Source organism: Camarhynchus parvulus, chromosome 25 (genome assembly GCF_901933205.1).
Source record: "Camarhynchus parvulus chromosome 25, STF_HiC, whole genome shotgun sequence".
NCBI lineage: Eukaryota > Metazoa > Chordata > Aves > Passeriformes > Thraupidae > Camarhynchus > Camarhynchus parvulus.
The window spans coordinates 328,414-348,799 of record NC_044595.1 but is presented as its reverse complement, the minus strand read 5'-3'; the positions used below and the strand labels follow the sequence as shown (position 1 = coordinate 348,799).

The following is a 20,386-nucleotide window of genomic DNA, read 5'->3' as shown; positions in this document are numbered from 1 at the left end:
ATAAAATAAAATGTGGTGTCCAGGATGGAATTTCATGTGCAAAGGAACATTTGGGAAATCCAAAACCGACCCCAGGCCCTCCGTGGCAGGGAGCACCAAAGGCCACCCCAACCAAAGGGGGATCCCCCAGAATCCCAGGGAACCCCGGGAAGGGCTCGGATCGGGGCTCCCCGCAGATTTTGGGATGATTTTGGGGAGAGGAGGATTTCCAGATTAACCCCAAACGGAACAATCCTGGTGACTCCGTCTCCTCGCCCGCCCACGGTTTTTGGGAGGATTTTGGGATCTCCGTCCAGACCTTGGTCCCGTGTGGCAGCGGTCACAGGGGTTCTCAGAAGGCTTAATCTATTATTTTATGATATATATATATATATATATAGTAACTATACTTAAAAGAAATAGAAGGAACGGTTTCCTCATAAGCTAGCTAAACTAAGAACAGAAAGAATGATAACAAAGGCAGCTCTCTTGGACTCTGTCCGGGGTAGCTTGGCCCTTGATTGGCCATTCGTTATAAACATCCAAGACGGACCAATCGCAGACGGACCTGCTGCCTTCCTCAGCAGCAGATAACCGTTGTTTACGTCTCGCTGCTGAAACGTCTCAGCTTCAGCAGGAGGAATCCTAAGAAATGATTTTCACAAAAAGATGTGGACGGCGAGGAGGTGACCGGAGGTGGTGGACGGTGAGGAGGTGACCGCAGGTGGTGGACGGTGATGAGGTGACCGGGGGTGCCGCCCACGGGGTCCTCAGGCTGCAGCGAGCAGGAGGAAGAGGAGGACAAGGAGGACGAGGTGTCCCAGGGCCGCCGGGGCGCTGGGCATGGCGCAGGCAGCGGACGAGGAGGATGAGGAGGATTCATCTGGAGGAAGACCCAGGAGCTCCAGGATGGTCCCCAAATCCCTCCCCAAACCCACGGGAGGAGGGAAAAGGGATCCCCCACCCCTGGGACCCGCCTTGGGACTAGGATCTGCTCCCAGGGATCATCTGGGGGGCGCAGGGACCCTCTGACCTCTCCCAGACCGATTTTTGGGGTTCAGGAACCCATGGGGTGATTTTTGGGGTTCAGGGACCCATGGGGTCACTTTTGGGGTTCAGGAACCCATGGGGTCACTTTTGGGGTTCAGGGACCTCTGGAGCCCCTCTGGGCTCAGTTTTGGGGTTCAGGGGTCTTCCAACACCACAGCGGAGTCAATTTTGGGGTGGAATCCAAAAATCAGGACAGAGGAACGGCCTCGAGCTGTGCCAGGGGAGGCTCGGGGTGGGAAATTTGGGGAAATTCCTCCTGGAAGTGGGGAAAAGGCCTTGGAAGGGGCTCAGGGAGGTTTGGGGTGTCCATCCCTGGAGGTGCCCGAGGAACCCTTGGAGACCCTCTGGGTGACCCCATGGGGTCAGTCCCGGGCAGGTTTGGGGTGTCCATCCCTGCAGACCCCTCTGCATGAGGGGTCAGCCCCATGTTGGACCGATGACCTCGGGGCTCCTTCCCAACCCCAACAATTCCATGGGATCGCTCTGGAAGTGCCCAGCTGCCCCCCAAGCCCCTCTGGGGACACCCCAGCGCCCAGGCCAGCCCTGGCCGCACCTGTCCAGCTGCAGGGCCGCCGCAGGGTCAGCGAGGCGTTGCTGGACGACACAGGGTTGCTGACCCTGCACACGTAGGTTTCCACAGCGGGGCTGACGGAGACCTCCAGGACGGGGCCCTCCTTCATCGGGGCCTTCTGGGGCGGGATCCACTCGTAGGTGACCCCTGGGAGGGCCACGGAGCAGCTCAGGGTGGTGTTGCACACCTGGGGGTCGCCGTTGGTGGTGGCCGTGACGCGGGGCTTGGGGACCAGGTCTGCAGGAGAGGTCAGGGTGGCACAGAGTCCCCTGGAGCTCTGGGACAGCGCCTGGGGTGGCACAGAGTCCCCTGGAGCTCTGGGACAGTGCCCAGGGTGGCACCGAGTGCCCTGGAGCTCTGGGACAATGCCCAGGGTGGGACAATGTCCCCTGGAGCTCTGGGACAGTGCCCAGGGTGGCACCGAGTGCCCCGGAGCTCTGGGACAGTGCCCAGGGTGGCACAGAGTCCCCTGGAGCTCTGGGACAGTGCCCGGGGTGGCACAATGTCCCCTGGAGCTCTGGGACAGTGCCCGGGGTGGCACAGAGTCCCCTGGAGCTCTGGGACAATGCCCAGGGTGGCACAGAGTGCCCTGGAGCTCTGGGACAGTGCCCAGGGTGGCACCGAGTGCCCTGGAGCTCTGGGACAGTGCCCAGGGTGGCACAGAGTCCCCTGGAGCTCTGGGACAGTGCCCAGGGTGGCACAATGTCCCCTGGAGCTCTGGGACAGTGCCCGGGGTGGCACAGAGTCCCCTGGAGCTCTGGGACAGTGCCCAGGGTGGCACAGAGTCCCCTGGAGCTCTGGGACAGTGCCCAGGGTGGCACAGAGTCCCCTGGAGCTCTGGGACAGTGCCCAGGGTGGCACAATGTCCCCTGGAGCTCTGGGACAATGCCCAGGGTGGGACAATGTCCCCTGGAGCTCTGGGACAGTGCCCGGGGTGGCACAGAGTCCCCTGGAGCTCTGGGACAGTGCCCAGGGTGGCACCGAGTGCCCTGGAGCTCTGGGACAATGCCCAGAGTGGGACAATGTCCCCTGGAGCTCTGGGACAGTGCGCGGGGTGGCACAACATCCCCCTGGAGCTCTGGGACAGTGCGCGGGGTGGCACAGAGTCCCCTGGAGCTCTGGGACAGTGCCCGGGGTGGCACCGAGTCCCCTGGAGCTCTGGGACAGTGCCCAGGGTGGCACAGAGTCCCCTGGAGCTCTGGGACAGTGCCCGGGGTGGCACCGAGTGCCCTGGAGCTCTGGGACAATGCCCAGAGTGGGACAATGTCCCCTGGAGCTCTGGGACAGTGCCCGGGGTGGCACAGAGTCCCCTGGAGCTCTGGGACAGTGCCCAGGTGGCACGAGTCCCTGGAGCTTAGCGGGCGAGTGCCCTGGGACAATGCCCAGAGTGGGACAATGTCCCCTGGAGCTCTGGGACAGTGCGCGGGGTGGCACAACATCCCCCTGGAGCTCTGGGACAGTGCCCGGGCTTGGGCAATCCCAGTGGGACAATGTCCCCTGGAGCTCTGGGACAGTGCGCGGGGTGGCACAACATCCCCTGGAGCTCTGGGACAGTGTGCGGGGTGGCACAGAGTCCCCTGGAGCTCTGGGACAGTGCCCAGGGTGGCACCGAGTGCCCCGGAGCTCTGGGACAGTGCGCAGGGTGGCACAGAGTGCCCTGGAGCTCTGGGACAGTGCGCGGGGTGGCACAGAGTGCCCTGGAGCTCTGGGACAGTGCCCAGGACACCACAGTGTCCCCTGGAGCTCTGGGACAGTGCCCAGGGTGGCACAACATCCCCCTGGAGCTCTGGGACAGTGCGCGGGGCGGCACAGAGTCCCCATGAGCTCTGGGACAGTGCCCAGGACACCACAATGTCCCCAACTCCCCCACAGAGCTCTGGGACAATGTCCAGGATGTCACAACATCCTCCTGGAGCTCTGGGACAACCCCCAGGATGTCACGATGTCCTCAAGAGGTTCTTGGACAACCAGGAAGTCACAAAGTTCCCATGGAGCTCTGGGACAACCCCCAGGACACCACAACGTCCCCAAACCCCTCTGTGGAACTCTGGGACAACCCTCAGGATGTCATAACGTCCTCCTGGAGCTCCGGGACAACACCCAGGCCACCACAACAGCCCCAACCCTCCCATGGAGCTCTGGGACAATGTCCCCATGAGGTTCTTGGACAACCAGGATCTCACAATGTCCCCAGCCCACCCATGGAGCTGTGGGACAATCCCCAGAACATCACAACGTCCCCAGCGCCCCCTGGGACAATTCCTTGTTCCCAGACCCACCGTAGACCCTCAGCAGGACCTCCTGGACCTCTGGGACAATGCCCAGACCATCACAACGTCCCCAGCGCCCCCTGGGACAGTTCCCTGTCCCCAGGCTCACCGTAGACCCTCAGCTGGACCTCCTGGACCTCTGGGACAACGCCCAGACCATCACAACGTCCCCAGTGCCCCCTGGGACAGTTCCCTGTCCCCAGGCTCACCGTAGACCCTCAGCTGGACCTCCTGGACCTCTGGGACAACCCCCAGACCATCACAACGTCCCCAGTGCCCCCTGGGACAGTTCCCTGTCCCCAGGCTCACCGTAGACCCTCAGCTGGACCTCCTGGACCTCTGGGACAACCCCCAGACCATCACAACGTCCCCAGCACCCCTTGGAACAGTTCCCTGTCCCCAGACCCACCATAGACCCTCAGCAGGACCCTGTGGACGCTCTCCCTGCCCGTGTCCTCCTCCAGGTACAGCCGGTACTCGCCGCCGTCGCCGAGGCTCAGGTTGCTCATCCTGAGGGTGCCGTTCTCCAGGAGCTCCAGGCGTCCCTCAAATCGGCCCTGGAGGTACATGGGCTGCTCCCCCTTCTTCCAGCTGGCGATCTTCAGCTGGTTCTGCCAGCGCCAGTGGATTTGGGAGAATTTGGAGGGATTTTGGAGGCTCTGGGGGTTCAGAAGTGCCACCCCGCCCACGGCTCCGGCCACCTCCGAGGATTGGGGTCCTTGTGCCCAGGCTGCCAAAACAAACGGGGATGGCGGAGTTGGGTCGCTCGTCCTTCCCCAGGTCTCATCCCGCTTGGAGTTCCAGACACGTTCAAAAAGCAAATAATTATTAAAAATAAAATCGAAACAGCTCCGCCCTTTCTGGAGCCCTTTGCATGAAGAGGGGGCAGGACCAGAATTTTGAATTTTCCCACCCCAAATTCCCAAAAATTCCCAATTTTTTGGGACTCCGTGTGGGACAGTCCATCCCCCAAGGGCGCAGCGGCTCCTGTGGGGAGGGACCCGGTGGTGGCACCGTGTGGGGACAGGGCGGGTTCACCCCAAACGTCCCCAGATGTCCCCAAAGCCACGCGCCCACCCCAGCCACTCACGCAGCCCCGTACCTGGCGCGGTGAAGAGGAGGAAGAGGAGGAAGATGAGGAGGTTCAGCGCCAGCCCCGGTGCCATCTTCTGTCCCCAGTGTCACCTCACCGAGGGTGGGACACGGTCGCGCGCAGGGTGGGACCCCCTCAGGGTGGGACTCCTCACGGGGCGGCTGCTCCCCGAGGAACCCCAAGGCCCCTGAGACACCCCGAAACCTGGGGCTGGGGGATTCTGACGGCCGGCGGAGAAACCGCGTGATGGAGGTTCCTGTTTCTCTTCCGGGCCCGAAAACCACATTTTGGGGTGGGACGTGAGGCTCTCGGGGCGTTACAAACAGCCCCTGAGACTGACAGGGACACAGCGCCCCATGGATCCCCCAAATCCCCACCGGAGTGACCCCAAAGCCCCTCAAATCCTCAACAAAACCTACCCAGATCCCCCAAAATCCATCAAATCCTCAACAAAACCTACCCAGGTCCCTCAAAATCCATCAAATCCTCAACAAAACCTACCCAGATCCTCCAAAATCCATCAAATCCTCAACAAAACCTACCCAGATCCCTCAAAATTCCCTCCAAAACCCACCCAGACTCCCCAAATCCATCAAATCCTCAACAAAAACCACCTGGGACCCCTCAAAATCCCTCAAATCCCCTCCAAAATCCAGCCAGACTCCCCCAAACCCCTCAAATCCCCATAAAAGCTACCCAGACTCCCCAAAACACCTCAAATTTCCCCAAATCCATCCAGGACCCCCCCAATGACCCGATGGCCGGTGGGACACCGACCCCAAGGGTCACTGTGAGTGACCAGAGTGACCCCAAAGCCTGGGGGCAGCCGGGTGGATTTGGGATCTGATCCAGGGGGAATTTGGGATCTGCCAGAGGGAATTTGGGATCTGATCCCAGGGAACGGGGACTGGACAAGAGGGAACGGCCTCGAGCTGTGCCAGGGCTGGAAGTCTGGGATGGTTTTTCCATGGAAAAAGGGTTGGGAAGCGTCGGAAGGGTCTCAGGGAGGGCTGGATCCCCATCCCCGGGATGTATCCGAGGAATTCCCTGGATGACCACTGGATGGACACCGGATGGACGCCGAATGACCACTGGCTGTCCAGCCGGGCTTGACCCCAGCTCCCTCCCGGTTTTCCCCTCCAATCCCCAAACCATCCCCGCAGGATTTCCCGGGGTCGCCGCTCCAGAGGCCGCCGAGGAGGGGCCGGAAATCCACCATTCCGCAATTCCACAATTCCACAATTCCACCATTCCACAATTCCACAATTCCACCATTCCGGAATTCCACAATTCCACAATTCCACAATTCCACAATTCCACCATTCCACAATCCCACAATTCCGGAATTCTGCAATTCCGGAATTCCACAGTTCCGGAATTCCACAGTTCCAGAATTCCTGCACACCAAACCGCAATTCCAGCCCGGGTTCCTCCCGCCCCCCCCGGCCCCACTCGGCGCCTCTGTCGCGGCTCCCCGGGGCCACCCCCGCTGTCCCCGCGCTGTCCCCAGGCTGGGGACAAACGGCCCTCGGCGTCTTCCCACGGGCGAGCGAAGGGGAACAGAGGGGAAGGAAGGGGAACGAAGGGGAACAAAGGGGAAGGAAGGGGAACAAAGGGGAACAAAGGGGAACAAAGGGGAACAAAGGGACCCCCGCCACCCCCGCTGCGCCCTGACCCACTTGGGGCCGGCCCGGGGCTGTCCCCGTCCCCTCCGGTGACACCCAAACCGAGAGAGGAGGGACGGGAACGGCGATTGGAGGGCTGCAAATTAACCCCGATATGCAAATGAGGGTCATTAGAATAAATTAGAGCGCCCCGACGGAGCGCTTGTACTTCGGGATGAGGAGGGGCTGGAGTTGCTCCGGGGGGGGGGGGTTTGGGATGGATTTCAGGGAAAATTCTGGATTTTGGGGTGGTTTGGATGGTCTTTTCCAACCGGGATGTTCCACGATTCCACGGGATGTCACCCAGGCGTTCCCAGCGCCTTTTCCAAGGGTTTTTCACCTTTTTCACCAATCCTGAGCTTTTCCCGCCCAATCCCGTGCCCACCTGTCCATCAGCGCCGGCTTCCACGAGCAGGGGAAGCGTTGGGATCGCCCCAAAACGCCGGGAAAAACCGGGAACGCCGCAATTCCCTAAATTCCCTCCGGGTGGATGATCCCAATTAACGCCCGGTAAATGATCCCAATTAAGGCCCGGGAGCGGCCACGAGGATTTTTGGGATGAGGGAGAAGAGGCGCCGCGATCGCGATCCCAAGGAAAACGCCGATCCCAAAGAAAATCCCACTCCATCCCCACACGGAATTCCAGCCCAGAATTCCAATTCCCAAAAAAAAAATTCCCGCTCCCTCCCCGTGCCCGAGGTGTAATTCAGGCTCTAATAGGCCAATTAATTAATTAAACAAATTTATTGTGCAGTTGTATTTTTACACTGCGCATTACGAGTATTCCTACAAGTATATTGTATCAGTTGTGTTTGCATAAATGAAAAAAAAAAGAAATAAAAAAGAATTCCCAAATTTCCAAACCCTGAAAACCCCACAGAATTCCCGTCCCGCCTGCCCGATCCCAAATCCATCCCTTCCGGAGTTTTCCATCCCCAAATCTTCGCTCCGAGGCGCAGCTGGGGGTGGAATCTTGGGGGGGGGGAAAACCCCGAATTTCTGGATATTTCTATTCCATGGATCCCGGTGGCCGCTGGAGATTCCAGGAGGAGAATTCCACAGGGACGGGAATTCCGGGGTTCAGGGGCGCTGGCGGCCGGCGGGATTTGGGGAGCCCAAGCGCCTGTAGCCCCCGTTATCCTGCAAGGAAACAGGCCGGATTTGGGGCATTTTGGGGATTTTTTGGATCCCTAAAAACCCCATGGATTCTCCATTACCTCCAAGTAGGCGGTGGAGACCAAAGATGGGTTCAGCCTCTTCCTCTTGATGGAGGAAGGCTGTGGGGAAAAAAGGGGGGAAATTCCCGTTGGGAAAAGCGGGATCCCAAAACCTCGGGGGACACGGATTTGGGGTGCCCAGGGCTCGGGGACGCTCCAGGACAGCCTCACCCTCCGGTCGAACTGGACCGTGGAGTAAACGGTGAAATTCCCGGGTTCCTCCTGGCGCCTGGGGCGCTCCTGCCGGGGAAAAGGGGGAAATTTGGGGGTGAAAAATGGGAAATTTTGGGGATAAAAAGTGGGAATTTGGGGGATTAAAAAAATGGGAAATTTTGGGGAGAAAAAATGGGAAGTTTTGGGATTAAAAATGGGAGATTTCAGGATAAAAAAATGGGAAATCTTGGGGATAAAAAATGGGAGATTTTGGGGATAAAACATGGGAGATTTTGGGATTAAAAAATGGGAAATTTTGGGGATAAAAAATGGGAGATTTTGGGATGAAAAATGGGAAATTTTGGGGATAAAAAATGGGAGATTTTGGGATTAAAAAAATGGGAAATTTTGGGGATAAAAAAGGGGAAATTTTGGGGATAAAAAAAAGGGAGATTTTGGGATTAAAAAAATGGGAAATTTTGGGATAAAAAATGGGAAATGTTGGGATTAAAGATGGATCCAGCCTGGGGATCACTGGGGTCCCACGGGAATGACCCTACCCATGTCCTGGGAGTGACCACGGCGTAGATGGTGGCTCCTTCCTGGGCGGCCTCGCCCGTCCTGGCCTGGGGACACAAAAAAAGCCGGGAATGGTTAAAAGGATCCACTCGGGGTTCCCAAAATTCCCACCCGTGGGGGAGCGGGGTCAGGCCTGGGAACCGCCCGAGGTTTGGGTTCCTGGTCCTGGCAGTGTCCGAGGAGTGACCGGACGCTGAATGACCAGGCTGGGGTCCGCGCCGGGGCGGACTCGGTGACCTTGGGGGGCTTTTCCGACCCCAAAATTCCCGGATTTGGGGTGGGAAGGGACAATCCTGGCACTCACGGGCTCCTGGCAGGGTTTCTTCTCTCCCACCTCGGCGTAGACGGTCAGCGCCTGCTCCGGGGGGGTTCCGGGGGTCCCTGCGGGGCCAGAATCCCCAAATTTGGGGTTCCAAGGGTCAGTTTGGGGTCAGAATTCCCAAATTGGGGTTCCAAGGGTCAGTGTGGGGCCAGAATTCCCAAACTGGGGTTCCAAAGATCAGTGCGGGGCCAGAATCCCCAAATTTGGGTCCCAAGGGTCGGTGTGGGGTCAGAATTCCCGAATTTTGGATATCAAGGGTCCATGCGGGGCCAGAATCCCCAAATTGGGATTTCAAGGGTCAGTTTGGGGTCAAAATTCCCAAATTTTGGGTATCAAGGGTCCACGTGGGGTCAAAATTCCCAAATTGGGGTTCCAAGGGTCGGTGTGGGATCAGAATCCCCAAATTTGGGGTTCCAAGGGTCAGTGTGGGGTCAGAACTCCCAGATTTGGGTTCCAAGGGTCAGTTTGGCGTCAGAACTCCCAGATTTTGGGGTTCCAGTGGTCGGTTTGGGGTCAGACCCCCCAAATTTGGGATCCCGCCCCCACATTGCGGACAAACCTTCCCGGGAATTCTCCCTCCTCTTCCTCCAGCAGCAGAAGGCCATGAGGAGCAGGGACAGCCCCACGGCCACGGCCACGGCCAGCAGCGTCCAGCGGCTGAAATCCCCTGGAACTCCTGGAAAAGGATCCAGGAATCCTGGAATTCAGCTGGGGCTTGGGGTCCCTTCCGACCCAAAACATTCCAGCTTCCCCCGGATCCTTAAATTGGTATTTTCCCCTTATATCAAATAAAAATGTATTAAAAAATGTGGATTAAAGGTATAAAAATAACTTTATGTTTTACATGTGAACGATTGCAGCTTTAAAATAATAACAAATATGTATAAATAATAAATAATAAATAATAAATAATAAATAATAAATAATAAATAATAAATAATAAATAATAAATAATAAATTAGTATAATTATATATATAGATAAGTACATATTTTATATAAAAATACACGTAGATTTTATACAGATGAATGTTCATTTTTTACAGATAAATAAATATGCTATATGAGAAAATAAGTGTGGATTTATATATAAAGATAAGTATATTTTAAATCTATAAAAAGTATATTTATATATATAAATAAGTATAAATTATATATATAAATAAGTCGATTATATAAATCAGTATATATTATATATGTAAGTCTATATTTTATATAGGAATTGATTTTATATATATAAGTATAGATTTTACACAGAATACATTCACAAAAATTATGTATATTACACACAAAAATTAAACTAGAAATTATGTCATTTACGTCTATATACATTATTTTTACCTAATATTTTCCAGCTAATATTTTCCATATTTTCGATTTTTACCCAATATTTTCCATCAGGTTTTTACCTAATATTTTCCAGCTAACATTTTCCACATTTTCAATTTTTACCCAATATTTTCCACCATTTTCCCCCATTTGCGGCCCCTAACCCCGGCGTGCTCAGCCCCAGCCCGGCGGGTCCCGCGCAGCCCCCGGGTCCCGCGGGGAGCTCACCTGGGCAGGTGAGGGCGGCGCGGGCCGCGTTCCAGCCCGCGGGGTTGCTGACGTTGCAGAGGCAGATTTGGGGTTCCGCGCCCTCGGGGAGGCTCCGGAGCAGCCGGGAGGGGCTCCCCGGGATCTGCCCCGGGGCATCCCCGGCACAGGCCCAGCGGTAGGAGACGTTCGCGGGGCTGGAGCAGAGCAGGGCCAGGTGGCACCAGCCCCGATCCCGCTGCAGGATTTGGGATTTCAGCTCCGGCCGCGGGACGGGGTCTGCGGGGACAGCGGGGCTGAGAGGGGACAGAGAGGGGACAGGGGACAGGGGGACAGGGGACAGAGGGACAGAGGGACAGGGGGACAGAGAGGGGACAGGGGACACGGGGACAGGGGACACGGGGACAGGGGGACAGAGAGGGGACAGGGGGACAGAGAGGGGACAGGGGACACGGGGACAGGGGACAGAGGGACAGAGGGACAGAGGGACAGGGGGACAGAGAGGGGACACAGGGACACGGGGACAGAGGGGACACAGGGACAGGGGGACAGAGAGGGGACAGGGGACACGGGGACAGGGGGACACAGGGACAGAGGGACACAGGGACACGGGCACTCACCCCACACGGACACTCGGAAGCACCGAAGTAAAACCCTGAGGAAGTCTCAAACTCCAGCCCCATAGACGCCGTCATCATCCCTGTGAACCGGGGAGATGCACAGGGAGAGGTTTCCCCGCAGGAATTTCGCTCTCCCATGGAAAGGACCTCTGGGATAGGAGACAGTTCCATTCCCGGTGACTGTCAGGATCCGCTGCCGCTCTGCTGAATTAATTTCCACCACCCAGTGCATCTCTGTCCACTCCCGAGGGGGTTTCTCCGGCGCCAGGCACAGCGATCCTCCCGCGGTCACAGCGTGGGTCACCGTTTGGTTTTGGCATTCCGGGGATCCTAAACCAGAGCCAGGGGAGCCCCATGTGAGGCTGTGACCCCACAAGGGGCTCTGCAGTCCAGAGGGGACACGGTCACTGCTGGGGCCACCCCTGGGCCGCACCTGCAGCGTCCACCAAGGCCACTCCTGGCCCCAGGGCCCATTCCCCAACCCCATCCCAAAACTTCCACTCTCTCCACACCACCCCAAACTGGTTCTGCATCTATTCCCCATCCCATTCCCAAATTCCCCCTCTCTCCCCGTTATCCCAGGCCCTCTGAGTGTCCACTCCCCATCCCAAAAGTTCAATTTTCTCCACGTTCTCCCAGACCGGTTCTGTGTCCATCCCCCACCCCAAATTTCCACTCTCCCCCAGTTATCCCAGACTCATCAAGGTCTGCTCTCATTCCAGGGGTTCTTCTCTCTCCCCGTTACCCAAAACTGGTTCTGTGTCCACTCCCCATCCCAAAAGTTCAATTTTCTCCCCATTATCCCAAACTGGTTCTGTGTCCATTCCCCATCCCAAATTTCCCTCTCTCCCTGTTACCCCAGACTGATTCTTTCTCTATTCTCAATCCTATTCCCAAATTTCCCCTCTCTCCCCATTATCCCAGACTGGTCCTGTGTCCATTCCCCATCCCAAAAGTTCCATTTTCTCCCCGTTACCCAAAACTGGCTCAGTGTCCATTCCCCATCCCAAAAGTTCCATTTTCTCCCCGTTATCCCAAGCTGGTCCTGTGTCCATTCCCCATCTCCACCCCAAATTTCCATTTTCCCCGACTGACCAAGGTCCGTTCCCCCTTCCAGGGGTTCCCCTCTCCCCACACCACCCCACACCCTCCCAACCCGGGGAATTTCCCCCCCTGCCCCCTTCCCCCCCAATTTTTGGTTTTCTCTCCTCAGAGCAGCCCCGGATGTCGAAGGCCCCCAAAATAAAACCCGCGGAACATCCGCAGGGCCGACGCCGCTTCCTGCAGCTCCGTGTGGTCAGGGCGGCTCTGGGGGCTCCTAAATCCCCCCTGAACCGCCCCTAAATCCCCCGTTCCCCACCCCGGAGCCCATCCCACCCATCCCGGGCGTTTTTCCGCCAGGAAATTCCTCCAGGGTTTTTCCGGGAGCTCCAGCGGCTCCAGGGCCGAGCCGCAGGTGCGGGGACACCCCCGGGGCTGGGGAAATTCGGGAATTCCAGGGAAATGCAGGAAAATCGTCCCCTGGGGCAGTGGGAGCCGGGATCCTTGATGGGGAAGGGATTTCCCGCAGCTCCAGGTGCCAGAATTCCTGCAGGACACGGGAATTGTCTTCTCCTGCTGCTCCGGAGCTGCCAGGGGGGCTCAGAGGGTCCCCAGCTCTGCTCGGGGGGCTCAGCCTGGAGAAAAGGGGGGTCCAGGCGGGATTTGGGGTCTGCCGGGGGGGATTTGGGGTCTGAGCCCAGTGAACGGGGCAGGACCAGGGCTGGAAATTCGGGGAAATTCCTCCCGCAAAAGGGAAAAGGCCTTGGAAGGGTTGGATCCCCACCCCTGGGGGTGTCCAGGGAATCTCTGGAATTCTGGGGGGCCAGGTGGGGGTTGGTCCCCCGTGACCTCGGAGCTGTTGAAAATCCTGGGATTCTGCGAATCCTGGAGCTGTCAGGAAAACAACGAATCCAAACCCCACCGAGGTGAGGCCAGAAGCTCCTCCAGGCACCTGGAGAAGCTCCAGGGTCAATCCATCCCCCAAATCCCGCTGGTTTTCTGTTCCCCACACCCCAAAATCGCTGCTTTTAGGGGAAAAAAGACCCTGGGTCACCACCAGCTGCCCCAAAAGGAGAAGGAACGGGGCCGGTCCGGCAGAGGGATCAGAGCTTGGGAACAGGGAAAGGTCACAGCTCTGGGGCTCAGAAACTGTCGGGACAGGGAAGTCGCGACTTTCAGGCAAACTCCGCATCCGAAACGCTGCCCAGGAAGGGGAACCGGCCCCGCGTCACGGCCCGGCCCGGCCCGGCTCTCCCTGGCCAAGGGGGGGCTGAGAGAAGCGAGGAGAATCCCCCCAAAGCCGCACCCAGCCCCTCTGCATCCTCCCGCGCCCCTCTGGCCAGCGCCGCCCCGGCTTTTCCCCGCAATTCCCCAATAATTCCCGCAATTCCCCAATTCCCGCAATTCCCGAACGGCCGCAGCCCCCCCGGCCCCCCCCGCGCCCCCTCCTCACCTCGGCTCCCGGCCAGGCCCAGCAGCAGCGCCAGCAGCGCGGGGGGACAGCGGCGACCCCCGGGCGGGGCCATCGCGGAGCGGAGCGGGGACCCCTCGGGGCTGCGAGTGCCCGCCGGGACTTCCTCTGCTCCGGCTCCTTCCTCCTCCTCCTCCTCCTCCTCCTCCTCCTCCTCCGCCGCCGCCCCTGCGGCAGAGGGGACAAGGACGTGTCGGGGTGCGGCGCTCTCAGCCCCAGAACTCGGAGGGAATTCGTTTGAATCGGCCCGGGAGGGCAATGTTGGGGGTTTTGGGGGGTTTTGCTTTCCCTCTGCAGCGAGCACCGGGGACACTTGGGGACATGGCGGTGGCTCCGCTGTCCCCAGCTCGGGCAGCCCAGCAGCGGGGCCGGGAGCTTTGGGGAGGAATGTCCAACCCCAAAATGCACTTTCCAACCCCAAAATGCCTGTTCCAGTCACGAAAATCCTTCTCGTTCCAACCCCAAAATCCTCCTCCTTCCAGCCCCAAAATCTTCCCGGTTCCGACCCCAAAATCCTCCTCAAAAATCCCCTTTTCAGCCCCAAAATCCCCGTTCCGGCCCCAGACCCTCCCCGAGTTCTGGACGCGCGGTTTTTGTGGGATTTGCAGCCCCATCCCGCCCTCCCGAGCCGGCAGGGAGCGAAGTTCCCGGGAATTCTGTTCGATCCCGGGGCCGGGAGGTGGCAGCAGGAGACAGCGAGCGGCCGGGGGTCCCCGAACCCCCAAATCCCAAATCCCCCCGGGAAAGGAGGAACCGGGACGCGGCTGCGCCTCCCCCAGCCCCAAATAAAATCCTGGAGCCGTGTCCGAGCTGGGAAAAGGGTCGGGATGGGATGGGACCCCAAAATCCCAGAATGCCAGAATCCCAGAATTTCAGAATTCCTGAATTCCTGATTTACAGTATTCCAGAATTTCAGAATTCCTGAATTCCAGAACCCCCAAATCCCAGAATTCCAGAATTTCTGGATTCCAGAACCCCCCAATCCCAGAATTCCAGAATTCCAGAATCCAAAAATCCCAGAATTCCAGAATCCCAGAATTCCAGAATCCAAAAATCACAGAATTCCAGAACCCCAAAATCCCAGAATCCCAGAATTCCTGAATTCCAGAATCACTGAATTCCCGAACCCCAAAATCCCAGAATTCCCGAATCCCGGAACCCCAAAATCTCAGAATCCCAGAATTCTAGAACCCCAGGATTCCATAATCCCAGGATCCAAGAATCCAAAAGATCCCAGAATCCCAGAACCCCTGAGGTTTGGAACCCCCAAAATCCCAGAATCCCACAATCCCAGGACGGGATTTTGGGGAGGGAATTTGGAAAGCGCACATTCCAAACGCGGCGGGGTTTGATGGGGAAAATAAAGGGGGAAAATCCGGATTTTTCCACCCGCCGGGGATGTTTGGGTTAACAGCCGATTGTCGATCCGGGGATTCAATAATGAGGCTCAATTAATTAATTAATTAATTTCGATTGATTAATTGGTGATGAGGGAGGGCCGAGGTCCCGCCCCAATGGTGGCAGATGTCCCCCGGGTGTCGCCTCTGTCCCCAGAACAAAGGCCCAGACAAAAGCGGGAGATTTGGGGAATTAGGGGATTAATTAGGGGATTAATTTGGGGATTAATTAGGGAATGGAGGGGAGGAACACCCCGAGGCACAGCCACGCCCTGGAGCTGCTCCCCAAAGGGGCTTTGTTCCTTTTTTGTGCCACAATTCGCAAATTTCCTCTCCAGAATCGGGGATTTCGGGAGGAATTCCTGACGCTGGAGAGCAAATTTGGGAATTGCGGCACAAAATCTCGGGAGGGTTGAGGGGTCCCAGGAATTCCTGGGGTTCTGGGTGGGCAGGTGGGGAGTGGGCACGGCTTGGGCTTGGTGGGCTTTTCCAACCTCGTAAATCCCGGGATTCTGAATTCCGGGATGCTGGAATTCTGGGATCCAGGGGTTCTGGGATCCTGGGGTTCTGGAATTCAGAAATTCTGGGATCCTGGAATTGTGGGATCCTTTAATTTTGGGATCCTGGGGTTTTGGGGTCCTGGGAATTTTGGATCCTGGGATTTTGGAATTCTGGGGTTCTGGGGTTCTGGGATTTTATGATTCTGTGGTTCCAGGATTCTGGGTTCCTGGGATCTTTGGAATTCTTGGATCCTGGGATTCTGGAATTCTGGGATTTCGGTGTTCCAAAATTCAGAAATTCTGGCATCCCGGAATTCTGGGATCCTGGGATTTTGGGGTTCTGGAATTCAGGAATTCTGGGATTCCGGGATTCTGGGGTTCTGGCATTCTGGGGTTCTGGCATTCCGGAATTCAGAGACCCCCATGGCCACAGAGCAGCAGGATTTAGGAGCTGGGGAAACTGAGGCACGGAGGGCCCCGCTGGCAGCATCCAGGGAGCTCCGCAGGGCCGGGATGGCCGGGAGCAGCCGGAGCAGGGCCGGGATTGGGGCCGGGAGCTGTCTGGGGATTGGGGATTGGGGATTGGGGATTTGGGGATTGGGGATTTCACCCTGGATCGGGATTAGGCCGAGGAGGAGCTCGGGGCTGGGGGTGGGGATGGGGCACCCAGTGACCACCAGTGACCACCAGTGACCAGCAGTGACCGGCACAGAGTGACCAGTGTCCAGCACCCACAGTGACAATCAGTGTCCAGCAGTGACCAGCGCAGAGTGACCAAAGTCCACCAGGGTCCAGCACCCCCCAGTGTCCACTGGTGTCCAGCACCCACCAATGATCACCAGTGTCCACCTGTACCCAGCACCCACAGCGACCAGTGACCACCAGCGTCCACCAGTGACCAGCACAGAGTGACCAGTGTCCACCAATGTCCGGCTCCCACCAGTGTCCACTAGTGTCCACTGATACCCAGCACCCACAGTGACCAGTGACCACCAGCGTCCACCAGTGTCCACCAGTGACCAGCACAGAGTGACCAGTGTCCACCAATGTCCAGCTCCCACCAGTGTCCACTGATACCCAGCACCCACAGTGACCAGTGACCACCAGTGTCCACCAGTGACCAGCACAGAGTGACCAGTGTCCACCAATGTCCAGCTCCCACCAGTGTCCAGTAGTGTCCACTGATACCCAGCACCCACAGCGACCAGTGACCACCAGCGTCCACCAGTGACCAGCACAGAGTGACCAGTGTCCACCAATGTCCAGCTCCCACCAGTGTCCACTGATACCCAGCACCCACAGTGACCAGTGTCCACCAGTGTCCAGTATCTACCAGAACCCGCCAGTGTCCACCCATGTCCAGTGTCCCCCAGTCCCCCCAGTGTCCCCCCAGTCCCCCCAGCCCTTCCCCCAGTGCCGGGATTTGGCTGAGATCCCCGAGCAGCTCAGGAGTTATTTCGGGGCTGGAGAGGCTTTTCCTGGCGAAATGGAATTCCTGCAAATCCCCGGCAGGGCGGTAATTCCCGCGGGATGGAGGGCAGGCGTTTGGGAATTGATTTCTGGGAGGGAAAAAAATGAAAAAAATATTTAAAAAGGGATCACAAAGGGGCGCGTTCCGGTGGGAAGGGCTGGAGCCCCCAGCCTGGCCGCTCCTTCCCCTGTGGGAACGCTTCCCAAAACTAAAAATCCATGGAAATCGTCAAATTCCTTCCTTCCATCCCAATTCCAGGGCCGCAGCTCTCCAGGGAATCCCAACAGAGATCCTGGGACTGACCAGGAGGGTTTTCCTTGGCCACCCCAAAAATCCCTTTGGCCACCCCAAAAATCCCTCTGGCCACCCCAAAAATCCTCCTTGGCCACCCCAAAAATCAATTTGGCCACTCCAAAAATCATTTTGGCCATCCCCAAAGATCCTCCTAGGCCATCCCACATATTTTCCTCATCCATCTCAAATATTTTCCCCTTCCACCCCAAAGATTCTCCTTGGCCACCCCAAAAATCCTCCTTGGCCACCCCAAATATTTTCCCCATGTACTTCAAGGATCCTCCTCGTCCATCCCAAATATTTTCCTGGTCCATTCCAAGGATCTTCCTGCTCCATCCCAAACATTTCCCTCGGGAACGGCCGAAGCCGGCTCTGGGATCTGCCGGGAGCCGCGGGCTCCAGATGGATATCCCAGAAATTCCCACACAGATTGGGATTTCACAGCTCGGGATGGATATCCCAGGAATTCCCACACAGATTGGGATTTCACAGCTCGGGGTGGATATCCCAGGAATCCCGGCACAGATTGGGATTTCACAGCTCGGGATGGATATCCCAGAAATTCCCACACAGATTGGGATTTCACGGCTCCGGGTGGATATCCCGGGAATTCCCGCACAGATTGGGATTTCACAGCTCGGGATGAATATCCCAGGATTTCACAGCTCGGGATGGATATCCCGAGAATTCCCGCACAGATTGGGATTTCACAGCTCGGGGTGGATATCCCAGGATTTCACAGCTCGGGATGGATATCCCAGGAATCCCGTCACAGATTGGGATTTCACAGCTCGGGATGGATATCCCAGAAATTCCCGCACAGATTGGGATTTCACAGCTCGGGGTGGATATCCCAGGAATCCCGTAAGGAACAGCCGGGGTATACACTCGGGGATACCGAATAAACAATAAAAATCCCCACGATTTAGCGATAAATTTCACATGGGTGGATAAAGGATTTAAGCTCGGGTGGATATCAGATTTCAAGCTGGGATGGATATCGAGTCCACGATTGGGATTTCACGGCCCAGTGGAGCCCCCGCCCGCCCCCGGCGCCGCGGCGCGAGGAACGCGGGGCCAGTGCCAGGCCCCGAGCTCCCGGTGACAATCCCGGAATTCCGAGTGCCAATCCTGGAATTCAGGGTGCTCATCCTGGAATTTGGGGTGCCGATCCCAGAATTTGGGATTCCAAACCCAGAATTCTGAGTCCCAATCTCGTAATTCCAGGTGCCAATCCCAGAATTCGGGACGCCAATCCCGGCTCTGTCGCTTCTGGGGCCGTGTCCCCCCCGGCTGCTCCGGGATTGGATCCGGGATTTTGGGATTGGGGAGCAATCCCAAAATTGGGGTCTCGTGCGCTGGGGGACTCGCTGGGCTCTTCCCAATGTCAGGGTTTGGGATCCAGTGCTGGGATTTGGGATCCAGTGCTGGAGTGATGGATCCAAGGTTGGGATTTGGGATCCAGCACCAGGATAATGGGCCAAATACCGGGAAAATGGACCCAAAACTGAAATAATGAGCCAAACATTGGGATTATGGGCCAAACACCAGGATAACGGATCAAACTCTGGGATAACGGATCACGTTCTGGGATAACAGACCAAACACGGGGATAATTGACCAAATGCTGGGCAAATGGGCCCAAAACTGGGATTACGGGCCAAACATTGGGATAATGGACCAAACACCAGGATAATGGGCCCAAAACTGGGATTATGGACCAAACATTGGGATAACGGATCAAACCCTGCGATAACAGACCAAACTCCGCGTTAAAGCTGCAGCCGAGCCGCCCAGGCCATGACGCCTCCTCCTCCTCCTCCTCCTCCTCCTCCTCCTCCTCCTCCTCCTCCTCCTCCTCCTCCTCCTCCTCCTCCTCCTCCTCCCAGATTTTGGGGTCCCCGCTGCCTCTCCCGCCCCCCCGTGCCCCTGCCCGGCTCCCGAGTGCGGACACAGCGGCTTTTCCCGTCCCGTCAGCGAATTCCCGGCTCCTCCTCCTCCTCCTCCTCCTCCCCAAATTCCTGCCAGCTCCGGGGCCTCTCCCGCTCCCGGGACCCTCCGGCACCGAGCGGAGCATTCGGGTGCATTTGGGAGAAAACCCCAAAGTCCCCACGGGCACGGCGGTGTCCCGGAGCGCCGTCCCAGCCCGGGCTGCCCCGCGGGATTGGTTTTAACGAAAATCCGATCTTTTCACCGCTTTTTGCTGCTGCCCAGCTCGGGCACCGTGGAACCGGAATCTTCCGGTGCCCCCCGGGAATTTGGGAATTCCTGGGGCTGGGGGATCCAGGGGAAAAGAGAGGAGGGAGCCCCTGGTGTGTCCCGGCACGGGACAAGGCCCGGGATCGCTGACAGGGCAGGGAAAAAATGCTTGGAAATCCCCGGGAGAAAGGGAAAAAAATGGACTTTTCCATGGAAAAAACTCTGGAAGGAGGAGGAGGAGGGGCTGGGCGGCCTCTGGTCGCGCTGCTCCCCGACCCCTTGGCCCAGCTCCGCGCTGGCTCAGGCGCCGCTGCTGCCCCGTTTTTCCCAGGTTTCCTCCAAATCCCTCCAGGCGGGAAAAAAAAAAAAGAAAAAATTCTATTTAAGATTAAAGGAAAAAAAAAAAAAAAAAAAAAAGGGAGAAAGAGAGAGAGGGAGAAAAAATTAAAAGCTCAAAAAAGAGGAACGGGGAGGGGGAAAAAAAATTCCAGCCCTGGAGAAAAGAAAAATCCCGGGAAGATGGAGGAGCTCCCACGCACGCGGGTGTGCGCCCAGAAACACGCGCGGGGCCAGATGTGCACGGGCCGGGCCAGATGTGCGCGCCTGCAGCTCCAGGTGGGCACAGCCAGGTGGGCCCGGGGGTCCCGGGCCGGGGCCAGATGTGCACGCACAGGAGCACAGCCCCGAAATGCAGATGCGAGCCCCAAAACGGAGATGTGAGCCCCAAAACCCAGATGAGCGCCCCCAAATGCAGATGTGCGCCCCACACGTGTGCAAAGGTGGGTGACGTGTGAGAACGGGGGTGCACGAACACCCCAAAACACACAGACACCTGTGCACACCCCAAAACACACATTTACACCCCAAAACACACATTTACACCCCAAAACACGTATGCACACCCTAAAATACCACAAGTTTACATCCCAAAACACACGTGTACACCCCAAATCTCCCCCTC

At 57.4% G+C, this 20,386-nt stretch overlaps 2 protein-coding genes across 2 annotated transcripts; both read right to left on the bottom strand.

The window, feature by feature from the left end:
• Nucleotides 1-428: 428 nt before the first annotated feature.
• Nucleotides 429-5,157, bottom strand: LOC115913433 (SLAM family member 9-like). Its single transcript, XM_030965452.1, has 4 exons — nucleotides 4,973-5,157; nucleotides 4,280-4,600; nucleotides 1,583-1,837; nucleotides 429-862 (listed from the first exon to the last, which is right to left on the bottom strand). Exons 1-4 carry the CDS (start codon nucleotides 5,034-5,036, stop codon nucleotides 750-752), a joined length of 753 nt encoding a protein of 250 aa, XP_030821312.1. The 5' UTR covers nucleotides 5,037-5,157; the 3' UTR covers nucleotides 429-749.
• A 2,256-nt stretch (nucleotides 5,158-7,413) lies between these two features.
• On the bottom strand, nucleotides 7,414-13,619 carry LOC115913180. The gene is made up of 9 exons (XM_030965106.1): nucleotides 13,547-13,619; nucleotides 11,200-11,382; nucleotides 10,454-10,711; nucleotides 9,458-9,574; nucleotides 8,881-8,957; nucleotides 8,558-8,623; nucleotides 8,016-8,084; nucleotides 7,845-7,904; nucleotides 7,414-7,767 (listed from the first exon to the last, which is right to left on the bottom strand). The coding sequence occupies exons 1-9, from the start codon at nucleotides 13,617-13,619 to the stop codon at nucleotides 7,708-7,710; spliced, it is 963 nt and encodes a 320-aa protein (XP_030820966.1). The 3' UTR covers nucleotides 7,414-7,707.
• Nucleotides 13,620-20,386: the final 6,767 nt, after the last annotated feature.